Source organism: Oncorhynchus kisutch, linkage group LG10 (assembly GCF_002021735.2).
Source record: "Oncorhynchus kisutch isolate 150728-3 linkage group LG10, Okis_V2, whole genome shotgun sequence".
Classification (NCBI taxonomy): Eukaryota; Metazoa; Chordata; class Actinopteri; order Salmoniformes; family Salmonidae; genus Oncorhynchus; species Oncorhynchus kisutch.
Genome location: NC_034183.2, coordinates 888258 through 907731, shown reverse-complemented (window position 1 = coordinate 907731; position 19474 = coordinate 888258). Strand labels below are relative to the sequence as shown.

General features: G+C 45.7%; 1 protein-coding gene across 1 annotated transcript in view; it reads left to right on the top strand.

Moving 5' to 3' along the window:
- usp3 (ubiquitin specific peptidase 3) overlaps window positions 1-19051 on the top strand; it is a 32788-nt gene extending 13737 nt beyond the window's left edge. Inside the window, exons 6-14 of the mRNA XM_020492168.2 lie at window positions 1686-1768; window positions 2493-2606; window positions 4833-4946; window positions 6908-7126; window positions 9862-9968; window positions 10075-10155; window positions 13356-13588; window positions 15914-15981; window positions 18313-19051. Of these exons, the coding sequence (XP_020347757.1) occupies window positions 1686-1768; window positions 2493-2606; window positions 4833-4946; window positions 6908-7126; window positions 9862-9968; window positions 10075-10155; window positions 13356-13588; window positions 15914-15981; window positions 18313-18487 (1194 nt within the window). The 3' untranslated portion in view covers window positions 18488-19051. The remainder of the gene's footprint in view (window positions 1-1685; window positions 1769-2492; window positions 2607-4832; window positions 4947-6907; window positions 7127-9861; window positions 9969-10074; window positions 10156-13355; window positions 13589-15913; window positions 15982-18312) is intronic.
- Window positions 19052-19474: the final 423 nt, after the last annotated feature.

Here is a 19474-nt window from a genome sequence, read left to right as displayed (position 1 = left end):
AACTCATCAACATTGGTTGGTTTTCAATCATGAACTGGTCGTTTCATGTCCTGCCACAACATCTCTATTGGGGTTAGGTCTGGACTTTGACTAGCCGTTCCTAAACTTCAAATTTGTTGCTTCTTAACCATTTTCATTTGGACTTAATTGTTTTGGATAATTGTCTTGCTGCATGACCCAGCTGGCTTCAGCATCACCTCCCAGACTGATGGATTGACATTCTCTGATACAGAGCAGAATTCATGGTTCCTTCTATTAAGTTGTCCAGGTCCTGAGGCAGCACAGCCTCCTCAAACCATCACACTACCACCACCATGTGTTACCGTTGCTATAAGATTCTTCCTGTGGAATGCAGCGTTTGGTTTTTTCACCAGGCATAATGGGACTCGTGTCGTCAAAAATGTTATACTTTTGACTCATCTGTCCGTAGAATATTCTTCCAAGAGTTTTAATGATCATCCAGGTGCTTTTTGGCTATCTTGAGTCAACTGTTTTGGCTGAGATGGGTCCCACAGTTTGATCTGGAGAAAGCCATGCAGTCATAAACCAATGAAAGACTGAGTCATATTCATAGCCAATCAAATGGGAAGAGAAGGGAATATAGTGTACGTCTTTAAGTATTACATTAAAATACATGAATAGTTTGTCTATGCATCAGAGACGGAGAAATAGAAACAATCTTTTCTGATTGGACAGCAAATAGCCAATAGAAATAGGATGAGTTACTCTGACTGTCACTGGTGCTCTTTACTGCCCAGCGTCAGTCAGGTTCGAATAGGTTAGACTATTGTCTGTCACAGCCATCGTCGATGGTGACAACATCGTGATGTCGGTCATCAAAGATATTACCGTAATATCGCGACAACCCAAATGGCTACCAGTTTACAGACCGTGGCTACTAGTTTATAGACTGACAACCCAAATGGCTACCAGTTTACAGACTGTGACGACCCAAATGGCTACCAGTTTACAGACCGTGACGACCCAAATGGCTACCAGTTTACAGACTGTGCCGACCCAAATGGCTACCAGTTTACAGACCGTGACGACCCAAATGGCTACCAGTTTACAGACTGTGGCTACCAGTTTACAGACTGTGCCGACCCAAATGGCTACCAGTTTACAGACTGTGGCTACCAGTTTACAGACCGTGACAAGCTTGTTATTAACTTCTTCAATTCCATTTAAACTGCTGAGTTTGACAACATACTGCAGGGTATAGATGGAATGTCTTTGTTGAAATGTGCAGTACAAGCTCAGTCTCTGTAGTGTCAGCAGAGCTCTGGGCTAGACGACAATGACAGTCTAGCTGCTGTAAACCCCAGACTGACTGTTCTCTAAACAGTCTAGCTGGTGTAAACGCAGACTGACTGTTCTCTAAACAGTCTAGCTGGTGTAGACCCCAGACTGACTGTTCTCTAAACAGTCTAGCTGGTGTAGACCCCAGACTGACTGTTCTCTAAACAGTCTAGCTGGTGTAAACCCAGACTGACTGTTCTCTAAACAGTCTAGCTGGTGTAAACCCCAGACTGACTGTTCTCTAAACAGTCTAGCTGTCATGTCTGACTACTTATGATGGCTGCCCCTACTTCTGTAACCCTTCTAATAGAGGAATGGCAGTTTCCCTGTCTGTGTGCACTGTTCCTTCATAATGGCTCAGCTATGGTCTCTCTCCTTCCTCTCAGGGTGGGGCCTCCGCTCTCTCTGCCATGGGATTACGTAACCTAGGCAACACATGCTTTATGAACGCCATCCTGCAGTCTCTCAGGTAAGTCCCTCAGGTGAGTTGTGGTTAGGCTTAGGTAAGTCTCTCAGGTAAGTCTCTCAGGTGAGTTGTGGTTAGGCTTAGTTAAGTATCTCAGGTGAGTTGTGGTTAGGCTTAGGTAAGTCCCTCAGGTGAGTTGTGGTTAGGCTTAGGTAAGTCTCTCAGGTGAGTTGTGGTTAGGCTTAGTTAAGTCCCTCTCAGGTGAGTTGTGGTTAGGCTTAGGTAAGTCCCTCTCAGGTGAGTTGTGGTTAGGCTTAGGTAAGTCCCTCTCAGGTGAGCCAAGGCCCATTATGGTCCCTGTTTGGAACTCAGGTGAGCTGTGTTGCTTAAGGCTCTGGTTCTGGCCTCTATATGGCCTCTGTTGTGTGGCCAGCCTCTCCAGCTGGGCTGGGGGGGGAGGAAAGAGGCTGGGGGCTGGGGTGGGAGGAAAGAGGCTGGGGGCTAGGGTGGGAGGAAAGAGGCTGGGGGCTGGGGTGGGAGGAAAGAGGCTGGGGGCTGGGGTGGGAGGAAAGAGGCTGGGGGCTGGGGTGGGAGGAAAGAGGCTGGGGGCTGGGGTGGGAGGAAAGAGGCTGGGGGGGGGGGGGGGGGGAAAGAGGCTGGGGGGGGGGGGGGGGGAAGAGGCTGGGCTGGGGGGGGGTGGAGAGGCTGGGCTGGGGGGGAGGAAAGAGGCTGGGCTGGGGCGGAGGGGGGAAGAGGCTGGGTGTTAAAGAAGATTTTTCTATTCCAGCAACATCCAGCAGTTCAGCTGTTATTTCATGGAGCTGCCAGCGGTGGCGCTGCGGAGCGGGAAGACTGCAGGGCGACGGATGTACCACACCCGCAGCCAGGGGGACACCAGTGTGTAAGGTCTTACGTGTGTGTGTTTTCAGGGCCTGAAGCTACATTTTTGGTCCACCAGCCACTGTGGCAGATCCACCAGCCACTGTGGCAGATCCACCAGCCACTGTGGCAGACCTACCAGCCACTGTGGCAGATCTACCAGCCACTGTGGCAGATCTACCAGCCACTGTGGCAGACCTACCAGCCACGCAGATTTTTACCAGCCAATATAAAACATTTACACCACAAACCGTAACACTTGACCAGGCTTTGTTTGTGAAACAATACGTGTGATTCTAGTATGAAGTAATGTGGTGTATTGCTCCATTTCTTAACCACTGGAGTCAGTCAGGGTGTGAGTCTGACCAGTAGCTGCTCTCTCCCCTCGACGCTGATATTCAGACATTGAAAAGAAACCTAGCTTGTGAACAAAATCTAAGTAGCCAAGAAACATGAGGACAGTCTCACTTTAGTAGACTTTAGTTTTGAGTAAATTAGACCCAACTGTTATGCCTTCTAAAAATGAATTTCTCACTCGGCACCCAGCCAGGCTGTGTTACAGCGCGAGGTGGGATATTGTTTTTTGTGCCATTCATTTACCAGCTATTTAACAAAATGGCAGAAATACTTTAAACTGCTACTGCAGCATTTATTTTGCTATACATGTGATCATACTTGACTATTTTATTGACAAATACGAGTGAAATGCTCCCACTGTCCCCTGACCATCTGCCAACGTGGCTGGTGAAATGCTCCCACTGTTGTCCCCTGACCATCTGCCATCGTGGCTGGTGAAATGCTCCCACTGTTGTCCCCTGACCATCTGCCATCGTGGCTGGTTAAATGCTCCCACTGTTGTCCCCTGACCATCTGCCATCGTGGCTGGTTAAATGCTCCCACTGTTGTCCCCTGACCATCTGCCATCGTGGCTGGTGAAATGCTCCAACTGTTGTCCCCTGACCATCTGCCATCATGGCTGTTTAAATGGACTTCCTACCCGCCAAAGCCTTAATCTACCCACATGTAAGAGTCAAAAATACTCCATAGGGCTGGGCGATATGGACCAAATATCATATCACGGTATAAAAATACACATTTCACATTATTTTATGTTTTTGAATAATATAAGTTAATGTGCTTTATGAGTAGCGCATGGCACTAGGGTGGCAACACATACAGCTCCAGTCAAATGTTTGGACAAACCTACTCATTCCAGGGCTTTTATTTAAGACATCAAAACTATGAAACAACACCTATGGAATCATGTAGTAAGCGAATAAGTGTTAAACAAATCTAAAATATATTTTAGATTCTTCAAAGGAGCCCCCCTTTGCCTTGATGACAGCTATGCACACTTGGCATTCTCTCAACCAGCTTCACCTACAATGCTTTTCCAAGAATCTTGAAGGAGTTCCTACATATCTAATGTCCATTTCTCGTGTTTCTTGGGCTTGGTCTTTAGCCTTATTTGCTTATCTTCTGTATACCACTCCTACCGTGTCACAACACAACTGATTGGCTCAAACGCATTAAGAAGGAAATAATTCTACAAATTAACTTTTAACAAGGCACACCTGTTAATTGAAATGCATTCCAGGTGACTACCTCATGAAGCTGGTTGAGAGAATGCCAAGTGTGCAAAGCTAGTTTTGATGGCTTCATTAATCTACAATGTAGAAAATAGTGGGGGGGGGGGGGGGGGGGGGGGCGCTTATGAGTAGGTGTCCAGTCTTTTGACTGGTACTGTACATTGTAAGTGATTTCAATGGGTCTTTCTCATTGTTTTATACTGTTCAACTTCAACCCAAAATTATATTCATCAGTTTCTGCATTTCCTGCACTCATTTGAGAATTTCTACACTGCATGTAGAGCTGCATGAAATGGGCAAACAATTTATAGGCCTGTTTTTAACCAAATGTTGGAATTGCGATTTGACTTGTGATTTGACATGACAAAGAATTGAAATGCCAGAGAGGATTTATTGTGACAGGGTTGGAACCAAAGTGTTGATAAGTGTTTCTTAGGGGACCCTATAATCTTTGGCTACATGTTTTATCTTAGCTTTTTAATGTAGCTAACATATTCTTGCTTTGTGCATTCATCTTTGATTTAGAACATACTGTTGCACCAAAAAATATGCTGATTGGTTGAGTTAGTGAGCAGCACCGAGGATGTTTAACTGAAGGAGTTGTGCTCTTGGAGGTTCCTGGTATTGACAGTAGTCCTATGTTTGTCTCTGTTTCCCAGGTCCTTGGTGGAGGAGTTGAGGAAGACCCTGTGTTATCTGTGGCAGGGTGGCCCAACAGCCTTCAGCCCTGACTCTTTGTTCTACGTTGTCTGGAAAATCATGCCCAGCTTCAGGTACTATGACAGACCTCTTCATTTCAGCAATGTCTGCTCAATGGGCTTTTCCCCTCCGAATTAATGTTGGGATCATAACGTAAGACGACTGATCTAGGATCAGTTTTGGCCTTTCAGAACATCTGTTAAGATTAAATAGACAGGTGGAGTCCTGATCCTAAATCAACACGCCTTCACTCTCTTTGTGGCAGTGTTGTAATATTTAAGACCAACAATTGAGTGTCTCGTGTCAGAATTTTATTCTCAGACATTGAGGACTGGTAATTTCTTCCCGAGACCAGTGGAGTAAAAACCTCCTATGAGCTCCCATTCAGTCAGCGCCTGCTTTGCCAGGCCAAATATCCTTTCATGACGTCTTATCACCTATTGAAACCTGAGCTTCCTATTTGTAACATCACTGTCCTTATATCCTCAGAACTTTAATTGGCTGGTAGGGAAGAGTGGGGGGGGCACTTTCAGTCCATCTTTTATAGATCTGTTAGTGTCATTTTATATTGGATCTCCATCTGCCCTCAGCATGTCTAAAGCAGCCTTAACATTTGGGTCGCAGACATGTTCAAAACATATCACTGTTGAGCGGTAACATTGATGTCCTTGACCCTTGACCCTGTGTTGTGTCCATGGGGTAACGTTGATGTCCTTGACCCTGTGTTGAGCGGTAACGTTGATGTCCTTGACCCTGTGTTGAGCGGTAACGTTGATGTCCTTGACCCTGTGTTGAGCGGTAACATTGATGTCCTTGACCCTGTGTTGAGCGGTAACATTGATGTCCTTGACCCTGTGTTGAGGGGTAACGTTGATGTCCTTGACCCTTGACCCTGTGTTGAGGGGTAACGTTGATGTCCTTGACCCTGTGTTGAGGGGTAACGTTGATGTCCTTGACCCTGTGTTGAGCGGTAACGTTGATGTCCTTGACCCTGTGTCCAGGGGGTAACGTTGATGTCCTTGACCCTGTGTCCAGGGGGTAACGTTGATGTCCTTGACCCTGTGTCCAGGGGGTAACGTTGATGTCCTTGACCCTGTGTCCAGGGGGTAACGTTGATGTCCTTGACCCTGTGTCCAGGGGGTAACGTTGATGTCCTTGACCCTGTGTCCAGGGGGTAACGTTGATGTCCTTGACCCTGTGTCCAGGGGGTAACGTTGATGTCCTTGACCCTGTGTCCAGGGGGTAACGTTGATGTCCTTGACCCTGTGTCCAGGGGGTAACGTTGATGTCCTTGACCCTGTGTTGAGCGGGTAACGTTGATGTCCTTGACCCTGTGAGCGGGTAAATCAAATCAAATGTATTTATATAGCCCTTCGTACATCAGCTGATATCTCAAAGTGCTGTACAGAAACCCAGCCTAAAACCCCAAACAGCAAGCAATGCAGGTGTAGAAGCACCGTTGATGTCCTTGACCCTGTGTTGTGTCCAGGGGGTAGCGTTGATGTCCTTGACCCTTGACTCTGTGTTGTGTCCAGGGGGTAACGTTGATGTCCTTGACCCTGTGTTGAGCGGTAACGTTGATGTCCTTGACCCTTGACCCTGTGTTGTGTCCAGGGGGTAATGTTGATGTCCTTGACCCTGTGTTGAGCGGTAACGTTGATGTCCTTGACCCTGTGTTGTGTCCAGGGGGTAACGTTGATGTCCTTGACCCTGAGTTGTGTCCAGGGGGTAATGCTGATGCCCTTGACCCTGTGTTGAGCAGTAATGTTGATGTCCTTGACCCTGTGTTGTGTCCAGGGGGGTAACGTTGATGTCCTTGACCCTGTGTTGTGTCCAGGGGGTAACGTTGATGTCCTTGACCCGGTGTTGTGTCCAGGGGGGTAACGTTGATGTCCTTGACCCTTGACCCTGTGTTGAGCGGTAACGTTGATGTCCTTGACCCTGTGTTGAGCAGTAATGTTGATGTCCTTGACCCTGTGTTCTGTCCAGGGTGTAACATTGATGTGCTTGACCCTTGACCCTGTGTTGTTCCCAGGGGGTACCAGCAGCAGGATGCTCATGAGTTCATGCGTTACCTGCTGGACCATCTCCATAGAGAACTACAGGGCGGTCTGAACGGAGCCAAGCACCCCGCTCTCCCCGTTCCACCGGATTCTGTTAAAGTGTCAGGAGACAACCCTACTCTGTCACAAGACGGGCTCCCGGTACCCCAGGACGAGGGCAAACTGCCCGCCGCGGGGGGAAAATGCTGCATGTAAGAACTTCCTTTCTCGTCTGATTGGATAGTAGTGTCTGTCTGGTGTTTCCATGTACAGGAGCCATTGGCCGGCCATGGCATCTGGATTTCAGATAGAGAAGCTGAACCCTGATGCATGTTTACCACAGCAGATGGCTTAGGACAGACAAGACCATACTGAGTTATGTACAATCCCCTACCAATTTATTTAAACAGTAAAACAAATTAATTGGACTTTATACTCAATCAAATCAATCAAATACAGAAACCCAGCCTAAAACCCCAAACAGCAATCAATGCAGGTGTAGAAGCACGGTGGCTAGGGAAAACTCCCTAGAAAGGCCAATACCTAGGAAGAAACCTAGAGAGGAACCAGGCTATGTGGGGTGGCCAGTCCTCTTCTGGCTGTGCCGGGTGGAGATTATAACAGAACATGGTCAAGATGTTCAATGTTCATAAATGACCAGCATGGTCAAATAATAATAATCACAGTAGTTGTAGAGGGTGCAACAGGTCAGCGCCTCAGGAGTAAATGTCAGTTGGCTTTTCATAGCCGATCATTAGGAGTGTCTCTACCACTCCTGCTGTCTAGAGAGTTGAAAACAGCAGGTCAGGGTTTCATAGCCGATCATTAGGAGTATCTCTACCGCTCCTGCTGTCTAGAGAGTCCAAAACAGCAGGTCAGGGTTTCATAGCCGATCATTAGGAGTATCTCTACCGCTCCTGCTGTCTAGAGAGTCCAAAACAGCAGGTCAGGGTTTCATAGCCGATCATTAGGAGTATCTCTACCGCTCCTGCTGTCTCTAGAGAGTCCAAAACAGCAGGTCAGGGTTTCATAGCCGATCATTAGGAGTATCTCTACCGCTCCTGCTGTCTAGAGAGTCCAAAACAGCAGGTCAGGGTTTCATAGCCGATCATTAGGAGTATCTCTACCGCTCCTGCTGTCTCTAGAGAGTCCAAAACAGCAGGTCAGGGGTCCATAGCCGATCATTAGGAGTATCTCTACCGCTCCTGCTGTCTAGAGTTGAAAACAGCAGGTCAGGGACTGAAACATTTTGAGGCGTCAGGATAGAATGTCACCCCCCCCCCCCCCCCCTAATTTTTAAAGGCGTCATAAGTATTTCGACAATTTCACTTAGTGTATTAAAGTAGTCAAAAGTTTAGTATTTGGCCCCATATTCATATCACGCAATAACTACATCAAGCTGGGGACTACAGACTGGTTGTGGTTAGTTTGGGTAGTTTCAGATTACTTTGTGTCCAATAGAAATTAATGGTAAATGTATTGTCATTTTGGAGTCACTTTTATTATATATAATAATATAATGTTTGTAAACACTTCTACATTAATGTGGGTGCTACCATGCTTATGGATAATCCTGAATTAATCGTGAATAACGATGAGTGAGAAAGTTACTGAGGCATCAATATAATAACCACCAAAAATGCTAACCTCCCCTGTTATTGTAATGGTGAGAGGTTAGCATGTCTTGGGTGTATGATATATAATGCTAACCTCCCCTGTTATTGTAATGGTGAGAGGTTAGCATGTCTTGGGGGTATGATATAAAATGCTAACCTCCCCTGTTATTGTAATGGTGAGAGGTTAGCATGTCTTGGGTGTATGATATATAATGCTAACCTCCCCTGTTATTGTAATGGTGAGAGGTTAGCATGTCTTGGGGGTATGATATAAAATGCTAACCTCCCCTGTTATTGTAATGGTGAGAGGTTAGCATGTCTTGGGGGTATGATATAAAATGCTAACCACTCCCTGTTATTGTAATGGTGAGAGGTTAGCATGTCTTGGGTGTATGATATATAATGCTAACCTCCCCTGTTATTGTAATGGTGAGAGGTTAGCATGTCTTGGGGGTATGATATAAAATGCTAACCTCCCCTGTTATTGTAATGGTGAGCGGTTAGCATGTCTAAGGGGTGATGTCATCCAGGGGATCATCAGCCTAATTCAGCCACGGGCCGAGAGGTATTTACATATATATTTAACTGAGGGGATGGTCAGGGGGCCTGAACATAATTACTATATGTTTTTGGACTGCAAATTGCAAGAATCCCAGACAGATATAATATTTGACTAAAACATTATTTCAAACCTTGCTTACATTTGTATACGGTCACTTGTCCTATATTTTTATTTAATCCTGTCCCTGCAGGGGGTCTTTTGGTAGGCCGTCTTGGTAAATAACAATTTGTTGTTAACCGACTTGCCTGGTTAAATAAATGAAAATAAAACGATATGTCTCTTATGTGTGGGATAACTTTGAACACATTTCCAAAATGTTAAATCACTTGTCGCTGATTTATGGGTGTTTTTAGTCTTATGTCCATTATAATTTCTTGCTCACAACTTGGGGGACCAAATAAAATCACCTGTGGGCTAAAGTTGGCCCGCGGGCCACCACTTTTGGAACCCTGATGTTGTCGTTGCGTGACGTCATATGGGACCAAAATAAATCAACTTGACTGAATTTGTCCAAATACTTGAGGGGGAATAGATGCATAAATTACTTTGATTTCTAAATGCTAAAACAGAGATGAAAATGCCCTCAAATAAAAGGTTTCTGTTGAGTGAGAATGCTGTCCAGCTGAATGCTGCGGTCATGTGAGAGAGGGGATAGAGCCTCTGTTTTCTACATCAATACCGTTGAAAGGAACATGCGTTTCCACTACCACGTTGGAGACGCTTGTTGAAGTGGCTACTCTGAAGTCTGCTTTATTGCTTGTCTTTTCAGAAACGGCAGTTCTACTGTGGTCACATCTATATTTGGCGGCGTTCTGCAGAATGAAGTCAACTGCCTGATCTGTGGGACTGAGTCTAGAAAGTTTGACCCTTTCCTTGGTAAGTCCCGTCCACTGTCAGTCCACCCATGGCCCGGGGTCAATTCCATTTCAATTTCGTCAAATCAGGAACTTAACAGAAATTCCAAATGTCCCCTGGCCTCCAGATCTGTCCCTGGATATTCCCAGTCAGTTCAGACACAAGAGAGCCAAGGACCAAGAGCCTGGTCCTACCTGCACGTTACGAGGTGAGTTCTACTGTACCGTTGATGCTCTAATATGTACTCAACTGTAGCTCTATTCTGCTGTTGGTTGTCAGACTGCCTGCACCTGTTCTGTTGTAGATACATATGACTGAGGAGTAGACTGGGCGTATCACACTCTTTGTACTACCCATACAAGATGAGTTATGTTCTATTGAACAGTGGTGGATGTAAACAAATGTATAGGTGTAGTTTAATATGCTCGGTCTCTGTCATAATGTGTGGTCTCTGTCTCTTGGGTCATAATGTGTGGTCTCTGTCTCTTGGGTCATAATGCGTGGTCTCTGTCTCTTGGGTCATAATGCGTGGTCTCTGTCTCTTGGGTCATAATGCGTGGTCTCTGTCTCTTCGGTCATAAGTAGTAGATGTCCTAACCGACTTGCCAAAACTATAGTTTGTTAACAAGAAATTTGTGGAGTCGTTGAAAAACTAGTTTTAATGACTCCAACCTAAGTGGAATGTAAACTTCAGACTTCAACTATAGATATATTCACTACTTATAGCTCCTAGTATGGTGTTTGTATGTAGCGGCTACATTTCTTTCAGAATGTATTCATATCCCTCAGTCTTTCTGGGTAAGTCCCTAAGAGCTTTGCACACCTGGATTGTACAATATTTGCACATTATTCTTTAAAGAATTCAAGCTCTGTCTAGTTGGTTGTTCATCATTGCTAGACAGCTATTTTCAAGTCTTGCTGATTTTAAGTCAGAACTGCAACTAGGCCACTTTGGAACATTCAATGTTGGGAAGCAACTCCAGTGTAGATTTGGCCTTGTGTTTGAGGTTATTGTCCTGCTGAAAGGTGAATTAATCTCCCAGTGTAGATGTGGCCTTGTGTTTTACGGTTATTGTCCTGCTGAAAGGTGAATTAATCTCCCAGTGTAGATGTGTCCTTGTGTTTTAGGTTATTGTCCTGCTGAAAGGTGAATTAATCTCCCAGTGTTTGGTGGAGAGCAGACAACCAGGTTTTATTTTGCCTGTCCTTATAGCTGTTATGTTTTATTTTTATCCTTAAACTCCCTAGTCCTTAATGATGACAAGCATACCCATAACATGATGCAGCCACCACCATGCTTAAAAATATGAAGAGGTCCTCCGTGATGTTGTTGGTTTTGCCCCAAACATAACACTTTGTATTCAATACATAAAGTTAGTTTCTTTGCCCCAGTTTTACTTTAGTGCCTTATTGCAAACAGGATGCATGTTTTGGAACATTACTTCAGTGCCTTGTTGCAAACAGGATGCATGTTTTGGAACATTACTTTAGTGCCTTGTTGCAAACAGGATGCATGTTTTGGAACATTACTTTAGTGCCTTATTGCAAACAGGATGCATGTTTTGGAACATTACTTTAGTGCCTTATTGCAAACAGGATGCATGTTTTGGAACATTACTTTAGTGCCTTATTGCAAACAGGATGCATGTTTTGGAACATTACTTTAGTGCCTTGTTGCAAACAGGATGCATGTTTTGGAACATTACTTTAGTGCCTTGTTGCAAACAGGATGCATGTTTTGGAACATTACTTTAGTGCCTTGTTGCAAACAGGATGCATGTTTTGGAACATTACTTTAGTGCCTTGTTGCAAACAGGATGCATGTTTTGGAACATTACTTTAGTGCCTTGTTGCAAACAGGATGCCTGTTTTGGAACATTACTTCAGTGCCTTATTGCAAACAGGATGCCTGTTTTGGAACATTACTTCAGTGCCTTATTGCAAACAGGATGCATGTTTTGGAACATTACTTTAGTGCCTTATTGCAAACAGGATGCATGTTTTGGAACATTACTTTAGTGCCTTATTGCAAACAGGATGCCTGTTTTGGAACATTACTTTAGTGCCTTGTTGCAAACAGGATGCCTGTTTTGGAACATTACTTTAGTGCCTTATTGCAAACAGGATGCCTGTTTTGGAACATTACTTTAGTGCCTTGTTGCAAACAGGATGCATGTTTTGGAACATTACTTTAGTGCCTTGTTGCAAACAGGATGCATGTTTTGGAACATTACTTTAGTGCCTTATTGCAAACAGGATGCCTGTTTTGGAACATTACTTTAGTGCCTTGTTGCAAACAGGATGCCTGTTTTGGAACATTACTTTAGTGCCTTGTTGCAAACAGGATGCATGTTTTGGAACATTACTTTAGTGCCTTATTGCAAACAGGATGCCTGTTTTGGAACATTACTTTAGTGCCTTATTGCAAACAGGATGCCTGTTTTGGAACATTACTTTAGTGCCTTATTGCAAACAGGATGCCTGTTTTGGAACATTACTTTAGTGCCTTATTGCAAACAGGATGCCTGTTTTGGAACATTACTTTAGTGCCTTATTGCAAACAGGATGCCTGTTTTGGAACATTACTTTAGTGCCTTATTGCAAACAGGATGCCTGTTTTGGAACATTACTTTAGTGCCTTGTTGCAAACAGGATGCCTGTTTTGGAACATTACTTTAGTGCCTTATTGCAAACAGGATGCATGTTTTGGAACATTACTTTAGTGCCTTATTGCAAACAGGATGCCTGTTTTGGAACATTACTTTAGTGCCTTGTTGCAAACAGGATGCCTGTTTTGGAACATTACTTTAGTGCCTTGTTGCAAACAGGATGCCTGTTTTGGACTATTTTTATTCTGAACAGGCTTCCTTCTTTTCACTCTGTAATTAAGGTTAGTATTGTGGAGTAACTACAATGTAGTTGATCCATACTGTTTTCTTCTATCACAGCCATTAAACTCTGTTACTGTTTTAAAGTCACCATTGGCCTCATGGTGAAATCTCTGACTGGGTCCCTTCCTCTCCGGGGAGATATTTTCAAAAGAGTTTTTTTTTTTTACCTATCTACCAATAGTTGTCTTTGTCGTTCAATCTGTGTTTGAAATTCACTGCTCGACTAAGGGACCTTACCATTATCTGTATGTGTGGGGTACAGAGATGAGGTAGTAATTCATGTTAAACACTCTGTGGGCAACACTACTAACCCACAGTGAGTCCATGCAACTTATTACATAACTTCTTAAGCAAATGTTTTACATGTACTTACTTTACTTACTAATTATATTTTACTTATTGAACTTATGGCTTTCCATAACAAAGGGGTTGAATACTTGACTCAAGCCATTTCAGGTTTAAATCCTTTCTGGTTTAGTGTAATCCATGACATCTCTCTGTCCCTGCTCTTCTTCAGACTGCCTGTGTAGCTTCACTGACCTGGAGGAACTAGACCAGGCAGAGCTCTATATGTGCCACAGGTGTAAGAAGAGACAGAAATCAACCAAGAAGTTCTGGGTCCAGAAGCTGCCCAAGGTGTTGTGTCTGCACCTGAAGAGGTTCCACTGGACATCCTACCTGAGGAACAAAGTAACCACCTATGTCGAGTTCCCTCTACGAGGCCTGGACATGAGGGGGTATTTACTACAGGTGAGCACTAACCCTTAAACCTGAGGGGGGGGGGGTTAATAAGTCAACATATGGATATTTCATACTAAGGACCATTTTATTTAGAATTTTAGAACCCCTTAAGGTATCTGTACAATAATCAACGATAATTAAGCGGATTTGAAGTGTCTATCTAGGAGGTAGGTAGAAAGCTCAGGAAGTGTTTTTTTTTGTGGTTTTTTTACAACAACAAAAATGTTTTGAGAATGACACATTAATTTCCACAGTTTTCTGCTTCAGTGTCTTTAGATATTTTTGTCAGATGTTACTATGGAATACTGAAGTATAATTACAAGCATTTCATAAGTGTCAAAGGCTTTTATTGACAATTACATGAAGTTGATTCAATATTTTCAGTGTTGACCCTTCTTTTTCAAGACTTCTGCAATTCGCCCTGTCATGCTGTCAATTAACTTCTGGGCCACATCCTGACTGATGGCAGCACATTCTTGCATAATCAATGCTTGGAGTTTGTCAGAATTTGTGGGTTTTTGTTTGTCCACCGCCTCTTGAGGATTGACCACAAGTTCTCAATGGGATTAAGGTCTGGGGAGTTTCCTGGCCATAGACCCAAAATATTGATGTTTTGTTCCCCAAGCCACTTAGTAATCACTCTTGCCTTTTGGCAAGGTGCTCCATCATGCTGGAAAAGGCGTAGTTCGTCACCAAACTGTTCCTGGATGGTTGGGAGAAGTTGCTCTCGGAGGATGTGTTGGTACCATTCTTTATTCATGGCTGTGTTCTGAGGCAAAATTGTGAGTGAGCCCACTCCCTTGGCTGAGAAGCAACCCCACACATGAATGGTCTCAGGATGCTTTACTGTTGGCATGAGACAGGACTGATGGTAGCGCTCACCTTGTCTTCTCCGGACAAGCTTTTTTCCGGATGCCCCAAACAATCAGAAAGGGGATTCAACAGAGAAAATGACTTTACCCCAGTCCTCAGCAGTCCAATCCCTGTACCTTTTGCAGAATATCAGTCTGTCCCTGATGTTTTTCCTGGAGAGAAGTGGCTTCTTTGCTGACCTTCTTGACACCAGGCCATCCTCCAAAGGTCTTCACCTCACTGTGCGTGCAGATGCACTCACACCTGCCTGCTGCCATTCCTGTGCAAGCTCTGTACTGGTGGGGCCCTGATCCCGCAGCTGAATCAACTTTAGGAGACAGTCGTGATGACGGAACGAGGTTCCTTGCAGGTAACCATGGTTAACAGAGGAAGAACAAAGATTCCAAGCACCTCCCTCTTTTTGAAGCTTCCAGTCTGTTATTCGAACTCAATCAGCATGACAGAGTGATCTCCAGCTTTGTCCTTGTCTTCGTCAACACTCACACCTGTGTTAACGAGAGAATCACTGACATGTCAGCTGGTCCTTTTGTGGCATGGGCTAAAATGCAGTGGACATGTTTTTGGGGGATTCAGTTCATTTGCATGGCAAAGAGGGACTTTGCAATTATTTGCATTTCATCTGATCACTTCATAACATTCTGGAGTATATGCCGATTGCCATCATACAAACTGAGGCAGCAGACTTTGTGAAAATGTTTATTTGTTCTTTTCGACATTGAACCCCTTTTTTTGGCACAAACTACCTTCATACTTCCATTCATAAAAAAAATAAAAAAAACTGTACCTTTTTCCCTCAGACGAGTCCCGTGACGCTTGTGGGGGTTGTAGAAAAGAACGGTGTTCAAGAGTCATCTTTCCGCAAGGGGGTCATATTAGTGTGTAAACGGTTCGGACGCTACAGACCAGAAGTCATCAGCGTTATGGACTTCAGACGAGTCCCCTGAGTCCCTGTGGGGGTCTTTTAGCAAAACAGAGAACGCCTACGTGTTCGTGAGTCATCTTTCCATGGTCAAATCAGTTCTTTAAGCAGCACAGAGAGACGGGCCTGTTTCCCTCTTCTTGGAACGCAGCAGGATGCAGGTTTGCTGCTGGCAAAGCCTTAAACCCTAAACCCCTGACCCTATGTAGAGTTGAACTCCTCTTTGTGGACTGGTACTTACTAGAGGTGAGACCTGACCCTACGTAGAGTTGTCCCCTCTTTGTGGACTGGTACTTACTAGAGGTGAGACCTGACCCTACGTAGAGTTGTCCCCTCTTTGTGGACTGGTACTTACTAGAGGTGAGACCTGACCCTACGTATCATCTCTGAGGAGTGGACATGAGGAGGTGATAATCCAAACACTAGGAATCTCCATTGGATGTGATTTAATGTCTGTGAAATGAGCCTCAAAAATCCTTATGTCAAAGGCTGAAGGCCTCCAGATGTCTGGAGAAATGTTCTGTTTTGTTGTGTTTGAGCAGCCGGAGGAGGCGTTGCCTGACCGGTGGCTGTATGACCTGGTAGCTGTGGTGGTGCATCATGGGTCAGGGTGAGTACTGATGCTCTCAACTGGGTTATAATGGCTGTTTACACAGGCAACCTAATTCAGATTTTTTTCCACTAATTTGTATTTTGACCAATCACATCAGATCTTTTTCAGCTCTGATCTGATTGGTCAAAAGACCAATTAGGGGGAAAAAATTATCCGAATTTTTCCTGCCTGTGTAAACGCAGCCAATGTTGCAAGATGTTTTTCAAGTACACCACTCCGTAGTTCCCTCAGTTGGTGGTGTTCCTGCCTGATGAGCCAACTGAACGTGTCCCCATTAATAGCTGATCATTGCGTAAAGGCAGCCAGCAGGGTCATGTTCATTGGGGCAAAACATTTTGAGAACAGAAAATAAGCATTCGCTTCGCTTAAGGTACTGCGTAGGGTTGGGAATTGCCAGGGACCCCACGATACTACTGATATCACTATACTAAGATGACGATACGTATTGTGATTCGATGTTCCAAACGATTTGCTCACCATAGATCTACTGCAGATGGACAAGAAAGCACTGAGAACATGAGTTTCGGTTAGTTATGGAAGTGCTGTAAACAAATTTGCTCCCTATTTTAAAAAAGATGGAGAACAAGCTTTAAAGAAAACATACTGGCGTTTTGGTGCAGGTACAGCCAACTAGCGGAAAAATAATATTGCAATATTGTCGATACTATATACACTGCTCAAAAAAATAAAGGGAACACTTAAACAACACAATGTAACTCTAAGTCAATCACACTTCAGTGAAGTCAAACTGTCCACTTAGGAAGCAACACTGATTGACAATAAATTGCACATGCTGTTGTGCAAATGGAATAGACAACAGGTGGAAATTATAGGCAATTAGCAAAACACCTCCAATAAAGGAGTGGTTCTGCAGGTGGGGACCACAGACCACTTCTCAGTTTCAATGCTTCCTGGCTGATGTTTTGGTCACTTTTGAATGCTGGCTGTGCTTTCACTCTAGTGGTAGCATGAGACGGAGTCTACAACCCACACAAGTGGCTCAGGTAGTGCAGCTCGGATGGAACATCAATGCGAGCTGTGGCAAGAAGGTTTGCTGTGTCTGCGTAGTGTCCAGAGCATGGAGGCGCTACCAGGAGACAGGCCAGTACATCAGGAGACGTGGAGGGGGCCGTAGGAGGGCAACAACCCAGCAGCAGGACCGCTACCTCCGCCTTTGTGCAAGGAGGAACAGGAGGAGCACTGCCAGAGCCCTGCAAATTGACCTCCAGCAGGCCACAAATGGGCATGTGTCTGCTCAAGCGGTCAGAAACAGACTCCATGAGGGTGGTATGAGGGCCCGACGTCCACAGGTGGGGGTTGTGCTTACAGCCCAACACCGTGCAGGACGTTTGGCATTTGCCAGAGAACAAAAAGATTGGCAAATTTACCACTGGCGCCCTGTGCTCTTCACAGATGAAAGCAGGTTCACACTGAGCACATGTGACAGTCTGGAGACGCCGTGGAGAACGTTCTGCTGCCTGCAACATCCTCCAGCATGACCGGTTTGGCGGTGGGTCAGTCATGGTGTGGGGTGGCATTTCTTTGGGGGGCCGCACAGCCCTCCATGTGCTCGCCAGAGGTAGCCTGACTGTCATTAGGTACTGATCCTCATTTATGCTATGGACTGGCCCGCCCGTTCCCCAGACCTGAATCCAATTGAGCACATCTGGGACATCAGGTCTCGCTCCATCCACCAACGCCACGTTGAACCACAGACTGTCCAGGAGTTGGTGGATGCTTTAGTCCAGGTCTGGGAGGAGATCCCTCAGGAGACCATCCGCCACCTCATCAGGAACATGCCCAGGCGTTGTAGGGAGGTCATACAGGCACGTGGAGGCCACAGACACTACTGAGACTTTGACTTGTTTTAAGGACATTACATCAAAGTTGGATCAGCCTGTAGTGTGGTTTTCCACTTTAATTTTGAGTGTGACTCCAAATCCAGACCTCCATGGGTTGATACATTTTAATTCCATTGATCATTTTTGTGTGATTTGTCAGCACATTCAACTATGTAAAGAAAAAAGTATTTAATAAGAATATTTCATTCAGATCTAGGATGTGTTATTTTAGTGTTCCCTTTATTTTTTTGAGCAGTGTATATACACATTACATAGCCTGTAGAAAATATATACACATAGCCTGTAGAAAATATATACACATAGCCTGTAGAAAATATATACACATTACACAGCCTGTAGAAAATATGTATATCCTGATATGTAACTTTAGCAAACCCCCCCCTCCATTACTAGTTGGTCTGACCCTGTTTCACTCTGTTTTCTTCCATTCAGTATCTTTTCAAATCTGTTTTAATTGTGTTGGCAGGGTTGGATCGGGACATTACACAGCGTACGGAAAACGGGAGGGTCGCTGGTACCACTTCAACGACAGCACAGTGACTCTGACTGAGGAGGAGACGGTGGTTAAAGCCAAGGCTTACATTCTTTTCTACACAGAGAGATCTGACAAAACTACACCTGAGACTGACACCAGGCGTTAACCTGGCTTCAGACTGTTCCTGACAGCAGACTGTTCCCGACCCCAGACTGACAGCAGACTGTTCCCGACCCCAGACTGACAGCAGACTGTTCCCGACCCCAGACTGACAGCAGACTGTTCCCGACCCCAGACTGACAGCAGACTGTTCCCGACCCCAGACTGACAGCAGACTGTTCCCGACCCCAGACTGACAGCAGACTGTTCCCGACCCCAGACTGACAGCAGACTGTTCCCGACCCCAGACTGACAGCAGACTGTTCCCGACCCCAGACGGACAGCAGACTGTTCCCGACCCCAGACGGACAGCAGACTGTTCCCGACCCCAGACGGACAGCAGACTGTTCCCGACCCCAGACGGACAGCAGACTGTTCCCGACCCCAGACGGACAGCAGACTGTTCCCGACCCCAGACGGACAGCAGACTGTTCCCGACCCCAGACGGACAGCAGACTGTTCCCGACCCCAGACGGACGGCAGACTGTTCCCGACCCCAGACGGACGGCAGACTGTTCCCGACCCCAGACTGACGGCAGACTGTTCCCGACCCCAGACTGACGGCAGACTGTTCCCGACCCCAGACTGACGGCAGACTGTTCCCGACCCCAGACTGACGGCAGACTGTTCGCGACCCAGACTGACGGCAGACTGTTCGCGACCCCAGACGGACGGCAGACTGTTCGCGACCCCAGACGGACGGCAGACTGTTCGCGACCCCAGACGGACGGCAGACTGTTCGCGACCCCAGACGGACGGCAGACTGTTCGCGACCCCAGACGGACGGCAGACTGTTCGCGACCCCAGACGGACGGCAGACTGTTCGCGACCCCAGACGGACGGCAGACTGTTCGCGACCCCAGACGGACGGCAGACTGTTCGCGACCCCAGACGGACGGCAGACTGTTCGCGACCCCAGACGGACGGCAGACTGTTCGCGACCCCAGACGGACGGCAGACTGTTCGCGACCCCAGACGGACGGCAGACTGTTCG